The sequence below is a fragment of the Eucalyptus grandis genome, chromosome 1, assembly GCF_016545825.1.
Source record: "Eucalyptus grandis isolate ANBG69807.140 chromosome 1, ASM1654582v1, whole genome shotgun sequence".
In the NCBI taxonomy this organism is placed as follows: Eukaryota; Viridiplantae; Streptophyta; class Magnoliopsida; order Myrtales; family Myrtaceae; genus Eucalyptus; species Eucalyptus grandis.
Window position 1 is genome coordinate 37,518,845 of NC_052612.1, and position 12,519 is coordinate 37,531,363.

A 12,519-nucleotide genomic window follows, 5' to 3' on the forward strand; every position below is an offset into this window, starting at 1 on the left:
CCAAGCAAGCCCTAGGTAAGTGAACACAAATGGATATTAGACTTTGCCCATGATCTCTCTCTCAATTAATTCACCTATTTGTGATGTTCATCTCAAGGGTCCCCTTCTCATGCTCACTCCAGGACGATTCGAAGTGGGGTTCGATCCGCAAGGGCCAAAGCTAGAAAGAAACTTAAATGGATTTGATTTGGTACACTCTGAAAATCGGAAGAAGAAAATTTTAAAACCATAAAGAAAAAGGGGAAATTTAGAATCAATGACCATTCAAAGGGAAAATTAGGGTGTGTTTGGCAAAATGTGTTTCTGTTCCTCGAAACACAAATTTTGTTCTTTTATTCCGAGGAACAAAAAAAAAAGAATAGAAACGCATTTATTTACATTTTTGTTCCCGAGAACAAAAACAAGAAGTAGAAAAAAATTATTTTTTGTTCCTGAGAACAGTTTTGAGAAACACTTTTTTTTCCCTTCTTTCTTCCTTTTGGTGGCGACCTCGCCAGAGCGTTGCCGGCCCCCAGCGAGACTCGGTGAGCTCGAGCTCGCCCAAATCTGGCGAGGCCGAGCTCACCCAGCCATCGGCAAGGCTTGGCCTCATCGGGCCACCGCTAGGTTGGCCCGGCGGTGACCCAACGAGGCCAAGCCTCGCCGGTGGCCTCAGTGGCCAAGCGAGGTCACTGGTGAGGCTCAACCTCACTCACGCAACGCAAGGTCGGCCTTGCCCTGGCTTGGCGAGGCCCAGCCTCGCGTTGGCTAGCGAGGCCGAGCTTGTCTAGTCACCAACGAGGCTTGGTCTCGCCGGGCCACCGCTAGGCGACGCCTACCTGGCGTTGGCCTAGTGAGGTTGAGTCTTGTTGGTGGCTGGGTGAGCTTAGCCTCATCGAGGGCTAGTGAGGTCACCGGCCATGGCCGAGGCCGGCGATTGGCCAAAAGGAAGAATGAAGAAAAAAAAAAAAAAATATAATAAAAATATCTAAAAAATTAAAAGAAACAAAATAAAATTATACAAATTTATTAAACGTGTTTATATTATTAGAGTAGAAATTTTTACAATTATCAAACGTGTTCTTATACTTAGAAATTGTTATAAAAATAAAAATAAAAACTATTTTTATTTAAAAATTATTTTCTAAAACAAAAACATTACCAAACACGCCTTTAGTCTCTAAGGCCTTTGTAAAGGGATTTATTAGGAGTAAAAGGTGGAGGTAGCAAAGTTAAAAGGGAATGGCTGATTCACAAGCAAAAGGATTTCAAATTCAAAGGTGTCAATAATCAACAGGCAAAGACCAATGAAATGTTCAAATCCTCCTCTCCTCTCCTCTCCCCTCACCTCTTCAAGAAAAAGGACACGAAAAAGGACCTCTGCCCTTTACTCTGACGTCACGTTGTCTATCTTTTTCATGTTGTCACAATTGTTGTGTAAGAAATAGAAAACAATATAAAATAAGTCTCCCTGTCATCTTTTTATGTCTTCAACCCACTTTTTGTCAAGAAAAAGGGGTTCAGGAACCCATGAGAGAGAGGTAATGGTGAAAGAAAGGAGATCTGAAATAATGCGAGAGATGGAATGATGAAAGAAGACTGCGAGGGGGGTTGGGACAGCGTCTACCATGTCCATCACTATCCCCAATTAAAGCGAAAAATGTGAAGTATAAAAGAAATAAAAATGAAACCCATAGTCACCATCACACGCCTCCTTCTTGACGCTCACTTCAAGGAATTCTTTAAGCTAAAAGAAAGAAATAATAAGACACGATGATTAGTGAATAAGCGATTAGCATGCATGCATGCAATCGGGTTTAAAAATTAGACAATGGACGTCAACAACATTTATTTATATTGGTAATCCTTATGATTCAAAGATATAACATGTTTAGGTTTGATTGCAAATTTTGTCCAAATATAGTGCGCATGTACGCACGAACTCTTTTATAAAATTAATAAGACCTTACACTAATTATAACATATACCGTCAGTATTTAAAAATATTTCCGTAAGTGATTTTATCTATCATTAATTTGGGAATTTTAACTTTTTGTCATCTCCCTAACCCTCCTTATATTAGCTATAGTTTTTTTTTTATTGGTCGTATTATATTAGCTATAGTTTGATAGGACGTCTTGTGAAATTTTTTTACAGCAACATTATATGCTCTAATTTTTCCACTTTTTAATCAACCTTGATAAATATGATTTGTTTAGACGAGGCTTTCCGATTTTCTTTACTTATCTGATTTAGGTAGGATTTATCATTAGCATAAAAGTAAGCAGAAATTTGGAGAGAAAAGGTGGGAGGAGATGAGATTTGAATTGTGAAGTGGTGGAGCAAAAATCTCGCTTCGTTGCACGAAATAAGGGTGTGGCATCAATGCATCTTGATATGAATTAATAAATATGATGGTGACTTGGATAAGTTAGAAGAACATGCTTTCCAGGGAAAGAAAACATAGAAAACCAGAAATGGCGACGGCTGGGCGAGCGAAAATGTGTCTCCTGTTCGTCTTACTGCTACTTCGAGCTCTCGCTGCGTATAGCGCAGATGAGAGAGGGAGAGAGAGAGATGGCATTTGGCGTGAAGCGTAAGGAAGGAGCGGGCAGAGATGTTTGAAAGAGAGAGAGAGAGAGAGGGACCCCGGGGGGGGTGTGGCGGGGGAAAAACACGTGGCGGAGACGGGACGTTAGTGGCTGAACGGCACGGAGAGGAGGATCCCAGGCCGTCATTCGTACCTCCGTTTCCCAATGCGGACGGCTGTTCCATTTTTGATACCATCTTTATGCTGCAATCAGGAAGCCAGCATTGAAAAGAGAACTTCTTCGGTTCCTATAAAGCCGTCTCTTCTTCGCTGTTGCACTCTCGCCCGAGTCTCGGATACTCTCGGCTGCATTCTCATCTCTCCAAATCTCCTGTCTTCTCGATCACCCTTCTTTTCTCGACACATCTCTACTTGAACAGTGGTGACCGCCTCCGCCAAAGTTCGATGCCTACTGAACCTGAACAGCGTAGGAGGATTGGGCAAAGAACTAATTCAACGCAAAGTTGAATTGATTTTTGGCCCGATCCTTCTGCGCCCGTACAGTACGCATCGAAGTTTTGGCGGAGGCGGTTATACTATCCACAGATAGAGAAGTTTTGAGAAGAGAAGGGCGGTGGAGAAGACAGAAGAGATGTGTGCTATGGTATTTACCAAATGAACGGAGAGCTGAGAATAATGAAAGAGGCTCTAAGAGGAAGCGGAGAAGCCGGACGAAATGGCCCAGAGAGGCGTGGTGATGGTGAAAAGGGAGGGAAAGTGAAGGAGAAGGTGGTTTAGGGCGCGAGTGAGACGACCCAGTACTTGGCAGAGAAGAGCAAGGAAGGCTACGGAGCCGTGAAGCAAAACGGTCGCGAAGGCCAAGGAGTATACGATGGAGGCAGGGCATAAGGCGGCGGAGATCGCCGCAATGCCTCCTGAGCAGTAAGAAAACTCATCGTCGACATATGAAGCCGGTCACGATTAGAGTAGGAAGTGCGTGTACGTGTGTGCGCGGAGAAACGAGCATTTTCCTTTTAGCTTCTCTTTTAGATCCTTGCTTTCTTGTACTCTTGAAGCGTTCAAATGAAGTGGAAAGATGCTTGTGATTTCGGAATGGCTAAGTGATGTTCGAAGCATTCACCTGCAGCAGCTAAAATGTCTCTCCGTCAACTTCTAAGGCAGAGAGATTTCTATTATAGCCAAAAAAAAAGGGCCGTGTTTAGTTTGTAAATAGGCCAAGCTCGTTCGTAACGTACAGAAACATCAATCACATCCTTCATTCCTTACATTGGGATGATATTGGAAAATTCAAAAAAGGGGCTTGAACTAAGATGACCAACTCAAAAGCTTATCGGAGATGTATCACTAATAATGAATTAAGAAAGCTTTATTAATGGCGACAGAGAATTAGGATAGATTTTGCAGAAAATGTTGCTTAACTTAGCTCACTAATAATGAATTAAGAAAGAGAATTTTTCGAGGAATTGACTTCCAAATTTTAGACGGTGAATTGACTTCATCTCTCTAGCGCAGAGAGAGAGAGAGAGAGAGAGAGAGAGAGAGGAGCACGAAAGGGCCCACTTATGTTCATCACTGTCCCCAATTAAAGTGAAAAACATTAAATTTAAAAAGAAATAAAAATGAAACCCATCATCGCCATCACACACCTCCTCCTGTCTTGAGCCAATTAGAAAAGTCTGTCAGAGCCCCATATGGAAGGCCAAGTACTAGCAATTCTCCATTCTTTAAATGGATAAATACGGACATATTTATGGGTGATCAAATGGTGCATGTTTCTAAATTTTTCCTTTTCTCATTGATTCTACTGAGACAAATGAGAATATACCGAGCTCTACGTGTCAGCTTCAAAAGGGTAATTGACTTTTAGAGTTGTGATGTCCGTTTACTATCCTCAAAGTTAACGTGCTTAGCTCTGCGTATTCTTCTAGGTGAGTACATCTCCAAGGAATTGCAACTATGTTTCGTTGTTAAGGACAGAGCCTCATTTGATAATTTAAGGACAGTAAGCTAATGTCAAGACTTCATATTACCAAAACGTCTATGATGTTTCACGATTCTTCCAGTCCCATGATTTTCATTTCTCTGTAAGTGGAAACAAGCAAATGTCAGATACCATGTTAAACTATACAAATCGACTTACGCTTATGAAGAACAAAAGAAAAAAAAAATGTGCGCCATTTGCTTCTGTGCCGAGAATGAAGAATGTCCTTTACAAAGCAAATCCTATATGGTCCAACTGCATCTTGCGTCATTATTAGGCTCTTATATCTATTCTTTCAGGGTTAAGGAACATATGCCTTTGACTTTACCGTTCAGTGCGTGAAGTTGATCCAAAATTTCCCTTTTTGCATATGTATATGTATCACATTACGTATCGGTTTATCTGCATGATTGAGCTCACAACATAGGAACAAGGACCATGTCTTCAAATGGGATCCTCAAATCCTTAGAGGCGTCAATTGAATGCAACATAAAAATCGGAACAAGATCGATCGGTTCTCTTCCTTCATTCCGATATTGAAATTGGAACAAGGTTTGATTGGGTTCATACCACAGCATACGGAATATTTTTCTAGATTAGAAATCCCCAACAAAACTATGATTGTAGAGAATTTGTACTATTTTAACAGCTGCATGCCATAGTGCCCATCAAAATAATTTTTTTAATAGTACCATCCAAATCTTTTAGATCGAGGTACAAAATTGTTGCACTAGATTGACCTCCATACATTCGATTAATTAAATGTAAGATAAATAATTGAACGAATGCAATATCGTGATATAGTGTTTTCCGTCTTCAGCAAATTATTTTATCATGTTTGAGTGACATAAAGGATTTAGCCTCAATGACCGAAACTAAGGGAATGTGAATTGGGAGAGTCCGAAAGCAATTACATTCACGTTGATTTCCCACGGTCTGATAGTTTTTATTTTGTTCTCAAACTTAATTGATAAAAAAAATTAAAATGGATGCATAGGACCAAATATACTAATTCATTGTTGAGTTTTCTTTTTTTGGTCAAAAGTACGATTGATGATATTGATTTACTTAACCAAGTTCGGTGCATAAACATCAAGAGCATCAGCACATAACAAATCAAAGAGAACAGGCAAGGGGGGGTTTGCTACCCAATTACTAGGGAGGCCATTCGTTTTTTGGGCTTTTGCAAGCCAATATGCTGTTTTGTTTGTGTCCTTGCTGCAGTGGGCCGGAGTGAGGCCCGGAAACTCCTTCAGTTTGGTCATGACTCGGTCCACAAGTGGCTGTACTTTCCAGTTAGACTCCTCTTACATGAGAACGACTTGCACGAGAACATTGTAGTCAGAATGTACTTGCAAGTTTTGGTTAGATCTCAGCGAGAGAAACTCTAGGGTTTCAAGAAGCTTGAGAGCCTCTGCTTGTTCTGCTGAGGTTGCTACAATCATCTTGGAGAATCCGTCGACTAACCGACCCCAGGAGTCTTGGCATAAGCAGGTGACCGCTCCCCTATTTTCAGCATTGGCTGATTTCGCGTTGTCGTTGCCTACAAAGGAGGCGTCAATGTTCACCTTCAATGTACCAGGGTACAGGGGTCACCACCTGTGAATTGGATCTTCGCATCTCTTCTTTTCTTTGGACTTCCGGTTCCAAGTTGCAAAATCTTCGTGAAAGCTACGGCCCTAAATAGCGTTTGTTGTGGGTGCATGGGTCGTTGACTGAAGATGAATTGATTTCTATCTTTCCAGATGCACCACGGGGTAGTAGCTATTTGGTCAAATTTGTCGGTGCTTCGTGGGTCTCCTTTTACCTTGTGCAGCCACTCGTCGAGTCAAGTTAACTCAATTCTTGTAATTTTGATTTGCAGGGGAGTTTCGCTCCATATCCGAGATGTCCAAGGGCAAAGCAACAACGTGTGCTCGATGGTTTCCACTTCTTGTTTGCATATAGGGCATACAAGTTCGGGTACTATCTTTCCCCTATACAAATTGTCCGGAGTAGGCAGAGTATTTTGACATGCATTCCATAGGAAAATTTTCACTTTGGGTGCTGTTCCTAATTGCCAGATATATTTCTAGAGTTCTAGTTTAGTTTGGTAGGATGAGGTTGCTGTTGTTATGTGTGGGTTGGTTGATACATCTCTGCTGCTAAAATATCCGTTCTTCATTGTGTAAGACCTTGACCTATTATTTGTCCAGACCGATTTATCTTTTGTAGTTGGTAGGCCTATAGGGATTGCAAGGATTTCCCTTACAATCTCATCATCAAACAACGATCTTAACATCAATTCTTTCCATTTTGTTGCTTCCATGCCTATCAAGTCAGCCACTTTAAGTGGCTCGTTTCTTGTTACTGGTCCACCTATAGGTCCATTCTTCAGCCATCTATCTTCTCTAATGAAAACTTTTTGTCCATTAACTACCGCCCATATAACTTGAGGGGATATAGCATCTCTTTTTACTATAAAGCTTTGCCATCCCCACAAAGGACGGGAACCTTTTCCAGCTTTCCAAAAGTCACAATGTGGGAAGTAGAGACCCTTCATTATCTGACTCAAGAGAGTCTCAGGTTGCCGGTACATATGTCACGATTGTTTCTCTAACATAGCTTTGTTAAAAGCTAGTAAGTCTTTGAATCCAAGACCCCCTTCATCCTTTTTGAGCTTCAAAAAAATTTCCCATTTCCTCCAATGTAATCCAGCAGCTTTATTTCCATTTATCCACTAGAAGTTGGCTATTTTCTTCTCAATGGCTTTACAAATTGAAACTGGAATATTGAAAATAGACATTGCATATTGAGGTATTGCCTCGCAACTTGAAAAATATATGTATCGCAAGTTACATCATGTTATCCTGTATTGTAGCAAGTTATAATGGAGTGTTCAAATAGGTAAATCATATTCGACTCTCGGCTAAAGCCTCACTTCAACATTTGTTATTAGAAATACGTTAAAAATCCCCTCAAGACACTAAATATTAAATATCTATTATGTTACGAAGTTAGTGATAACATGTTAAAAGCGTAGTGTATATCTACCATATCGCAACATTAATTTACGTATAAATTATTCTTTGTATGTTGTTGTGGTTGACGAGATCCATATCGATTATTCCAAATTGTTCTCCGTACTATAGAGGTGTCAAAATGGGTGTTAGACCCATATTTGACTCATTTAAATCATAAATGGGTCATATATGGGTCATTTACATTTTAAAATGAGTCATGTATGAGTCATTTACATTTTAAAGAAACTAGTTAAAGGGTCTTAAATGAGTTGAACTTAAAAATCGATTTCCAACCCAATTTCCCCTTTAACTTTATAAATTAATGTTTTTTTTATAGAAATTGAAATCATAATTATTTTTTATATTTCTTTTTTCTTTCCTTTTTTTTCCTTTATCTTTCTTCTTTCTCCTTCCTTAGCCATGGCTAGAACAGTGACGACTGGCGACCAGCCAAGCAAGGCTCGAGCTCGAGCTCGTTGACCTTAGGTGAGCTCGAGGTCGCCTATGACTGGCGAGGCTAGAGCTTGCTTGGATATAGTGAGCAACAAGCTCATCGGCCTCGATAGAGTTAGAGCTCGCTAGTCTTGGCGAGCCGAGCTCACTTGGATCCGGTGAGCCATGAGCTTGTCGGCCTCGGCGGAGTCGAGCTCGCTTGGATCTAGCGAGCCATGAGCTTACCAGCCGCGATGGAGCTTAGTTTTGCCCTGATTTAGTCGTAAGCTTGCCAGCCTTGGCTAAGCTCGGGTTGCTTGAATCTGCTGAGCTGCGAGCTTGCCGACTGTGACGGAGCTCGAGCTGACGAGCTTGGGCCGGTTACCATCAATGGAGGAACAAGGAGGAAGAAGATGGAAAAATAAGAAGAGGAAAGAAAAGAGAAAAGAAGAAAAGAAAAGAAATTAAAGAAAAAAATAATAAAAAAATCAAAATTTTTAAAAATAATTAAAAATTTGATTTTTAAAATATTTTTATAGATAGATATCCGTATACATACTAGAGAAGTACTTTTAGAGGAAACTCAATGTTGTCTAGATAGAAATTCAATCAATATCAAAATAGAAATTGTAAACATTATAATGTATTTTTTAATTTAGTAAATCACAGTTAAGAATTTACACATTCTCACATCCTAGAAGATTTGTTATAAACAAATATTATTTTCATGTTAATTATTAACTAATCAAACTTTTTCTTATCAAGAATTTTTCAAAAGTATTTCAATTTAAAATTTTCACTTTTTTATTTTATTTACTAATTTTTATTATTTATTTTACTATTTTAATTAGATGTGAAGTTTTTATTCAAGTATATATATACATATATAGTGTGAAGAGCTTAAAGTAGATTAATTGGGTGGGAGTGGGTTTTCCTAGATTGAGTTAAATATTAATGTGTCTCGATAATATGGGTAGGATCAGGTGTGAGTTGGGTCAGGTATGAGCCATTAAATTTATATCATATGAAAATGGGTCAAAATAGGTTAAATGGATCGATATGGGTTAGACTATTTTCGACTTGACCAAAACTCGATTTGACCCACCCATTTGATGGCCCTACTCCTTAGGAACAAGTCATCGCTTCACCAAAAACCAAAGTAAAACATGAAAGGAATTTAAAGAAGAAAAAACAGTTCCCACCCAAATTAAAAAAAATAAACAAAGAGAAGGAAATCAGAAAGTTATCTCAATCTCAACTGCTCTTCTCCACCTCCACAATCTCAGTATCTCCACTCCTACAATCTCACCTCCTCCTTCTAATCATTTTCCTCCTCCTCTAGGTTGGCCGCTGAAGCCCGATCAACCCATGTTGCACCACCTAGTCCTCAGTAGGGGTGAGCATCGGTCCAAGGTCAACCTTGAACCGCCCAATCCTGTAAGTCCTAATCTGGTTCCCAGGGAGATTGGGTTGGTCCTTGGTCCTGGAAATTCTTGGACTAGTACTATGCAGGTTGATTCTCGATTCTGAGAGTTCCGAGTCAATCCAACGCGGAATATATAATTTTTTTATATAGAAAAAACCTTAAAATAAATGGCGTCAACAACATTAACAGCTTTTTAGTGATGAGTTCAAATAATTTTATATTGTTCTTTAATAACTTAGGCTTTTAATGTCTTTTACACCGTCAATAGTCATAATTTACGAAAGAGGAAAATGTTTTTGTGAGGAGTCCTTATGACGTCAGAAAATGCATCTTATAGCATCCTCTTCTAGTATTCGTTCTTTTTTTTTGTCTTATTTGTCCTCTTAGTCTTCAATTTTCCAAAATCGAAAGAAATAATTTCTCCGTTCTCACCTCGCTCACTTTGGGTCACTTGTGCCGCTCGTCGTTCGATGCTTGATTGGCTTGTTGCTCTCCGCTCGACATTTGATGCTCATTCTATTCGACACTCACCCCACTTGACCCTCATCACTTGCTTTTCTTAACTGACCTCACTCATCATCGAACCCATTGGGTTGGTACAATTCCCGGTTGCCTTTTCAAGGAGTACAAAAAATGAAATACAAAATTATTGGTTGATCCTGAGTTGACCTTAAAACTAGACCGAACCCATTGGGTTAGTTCGGTTCTCAATTATTTTTTTAAGGAATATAAAAATTGAAATAAATAATTATCGGTTGGTCTTGGGTTGTCTCTGGAACTAGACCAAACCCATTGGGTAGGTCTGGTCCTCGGTTCCAAGCTCAATAGGGTTGGTCCTCAGTCCCAAAAATTGAGGACCAGCATTGTGCGGGGTGGTCTCAGGGTTAGGAGGTGGACCAACCCAACCCAGACCATGCTCATCCCTAGTGCTCAGTGGTGTAGAAAAGTACGTGGAAATTAACAATTCATCTTGCTTCAGCATTCTGGCATTCAATTTGACCGAAAACATAGAAGAAAACGCATGAGAGCCAAAAAAGAATTCAGGCTTAGAGGAATTGTAATTCTCACGTGGTAGTCTGCTTATATCGGATATTAGTATGCTCTGGTGATAGGTAGCATACTAGAGTCCAATATAAACAGACCGCCACGTGAAGAATTGGAGTGGTCGAAGAGAATGGTGCGAAGTTGAAGAGCCACGGATCTATATATATATGTAACAATCAACAAGCAACAAGTAAGAACAACCCAAAGTAAACCTTCAAGCCCTCCTCCCCTCTCTTGTCCTCTCACCTTATCAAGAAAAAGGACACCAAAAAGACCTCAACAAATACTCAAACAGCTTGGTCGCCTACCCATCACAACACTCACGCAACTAACCCATCAGCTCGTGCCGACCATGGTAGCGCAACCAACGTCCATGGCCATAGGGCACCGGGTGCGTGATGCGTTCATGTTGATCGGCAGTGCATGGAATGCTCCCGAAGCGAGCCACGACATTTTCTCTCTAGCTGAGTCTCTCCCCCACGCTGCGAAGTCGAGAGTTGACGGAGTGAAGAGTCATGGTTCTGGCAGTAGGAAAATGGTGGAGGAAAAGGTCACAGTACGTGCATACGTGCAAAGGAAAATGGTGCTTTTTTCCTTGTCGCATAGAAATGCCCTTGAAGAAAAAACCGAGAGAAGGTAGAAGATGGGAATGAAGGTGATTTTCTAGAGAGAGATTTTAAATGAGAGAGATGAGGTGGTAACGTGGGAATGCTAATTTTGTTGAGGGGAGAGAGAAGAGGGCGTGAGAAATACTAAGCTTTTGTTTTTATGAGACTGAGACTAGAGAGAGAGAGAGAGAGAGAGAAGCCGACTTCAAGGTTGGTGATAAAACCTTTCGTCTTATGCATATCTTTTTGATAGGATAGGTAAAGTTTGTGATTCGGAGCTTAGAAATATGCGATTAGCCTTGACACATGGATGAAAATGACAAGACTTCAAGACAAACTTTTTTTAACATCCTGAAAAACGAGTGCGTACGTCCTTTGTATAGAAGAAAATATCGGTGAGTTTGCCATTTGTTGATAAATATGCTGCATTATTTATCGTTCTAAATAGAGTGCGAAGGTTTGTTAATGTTGGTATTTTATACTCCAAGTCCTATGAGGAGTAGCAGCAACTCTTTAGGCAAGAAAATGTTGGCTTTTTATAGATATTGCAAGTAGGTTGAAGGTGCGTTTACCGGTCGGATCTTTTGATATATATTAGAAGGAGATTTATTTGAAGGAAAAAGAAATTTATTAATCAACTTTTAATAATCTCATTAGTATTAGCCACTCTTAAACAGTGAACTGCGTACGTGAGTAAATTTAAAAAAAAAAAAAATTAAAGAAAAGACAATCAAATAAAAGTAAGAAGACTATATTCTTCTCCATCTCCCCACTAGGCATATTTTGCAAAGTGGAAAATCGAGTTGTTCACCATTAGCTTGCCTTTTCTGTTGCAGCCGGCGTTGGCGCCGATTTCAACCCTTTGAAGGCCCCATGATCATTAATGAAATGCTTCGGAATTAGTTGAGTGAAGGCCCTGGTTTCTTGCATTGTATCCAAAACCAGAACTTCTTGTTCCTTGATCAATTCAATAATTTGAAGAATATTATTCCAACCTGTCGTCCTTCTTGGGCGGCATTAGCCCAATCCATTCCCTGAACACATAAAATAATGTCAATGAGAACCCAAAAACTAGATTTGTAAATTAAATAAATTAATACTTACATTTTAGTGCACCTATGTTGGAGTTTGTGATCTCCGGATCAACAGCTGAAGAGTTTCGTGCTCTTCAGCCCTAAAGCTATATCCATTGCTTGAACCACTTGATTAGGCTGGTTCGACTAGTTCAACTACTAGTCCAAACGTTGGTTGGGCCGACCCATCTGGGGTTTTCCTATTGGTAGTAGAAGACTATATGTGGTATTGGTTGAAATAATCAGGATTCTGAGATGTTATGTGCTCCAACTGTATTTGCTAAAGAATTGGGAGTTTCTATGGTAATGCATGACTACTTAAACAAGGAAGATTCACCACAAATTCTAGCTTGGCTCAATATTGCCAAGATAATGGTCTAGGGTTCCCCAGATTTATAGAACAGGATCACAACAAGCAACAAA

At 39.9% G+C, this 12,519-nt stretch overlaps 1 protein-coding gene across 1 annotated transcript; it reads left to right on the forward strand.

Moving 5' to 3' along the window:
• The first annotated feature begins 3,184 nt into the window (after positions 1–3,184).
• LOC108956252 lies at positions 3,185–12,081 on the forward strand. Its single transcript, XM_039298936.1, has 4 exons — positions 3,185–3,298; positions 5,853–6,094; positions 6,376–6,467; positions 11,860–12,081. The coding sequence occupies exons 1-4, from the start codon at positions 3,185–3,187 to the stop codon at positions 11,898–11,900; spliced, it is 489 nt and encodes a 162-aa protein (XP_039154870.1). The 3' UTR covers positions 11,901–12,081.
• Positions 12,082–12,519: the final 438 nt, after the last annotated feature.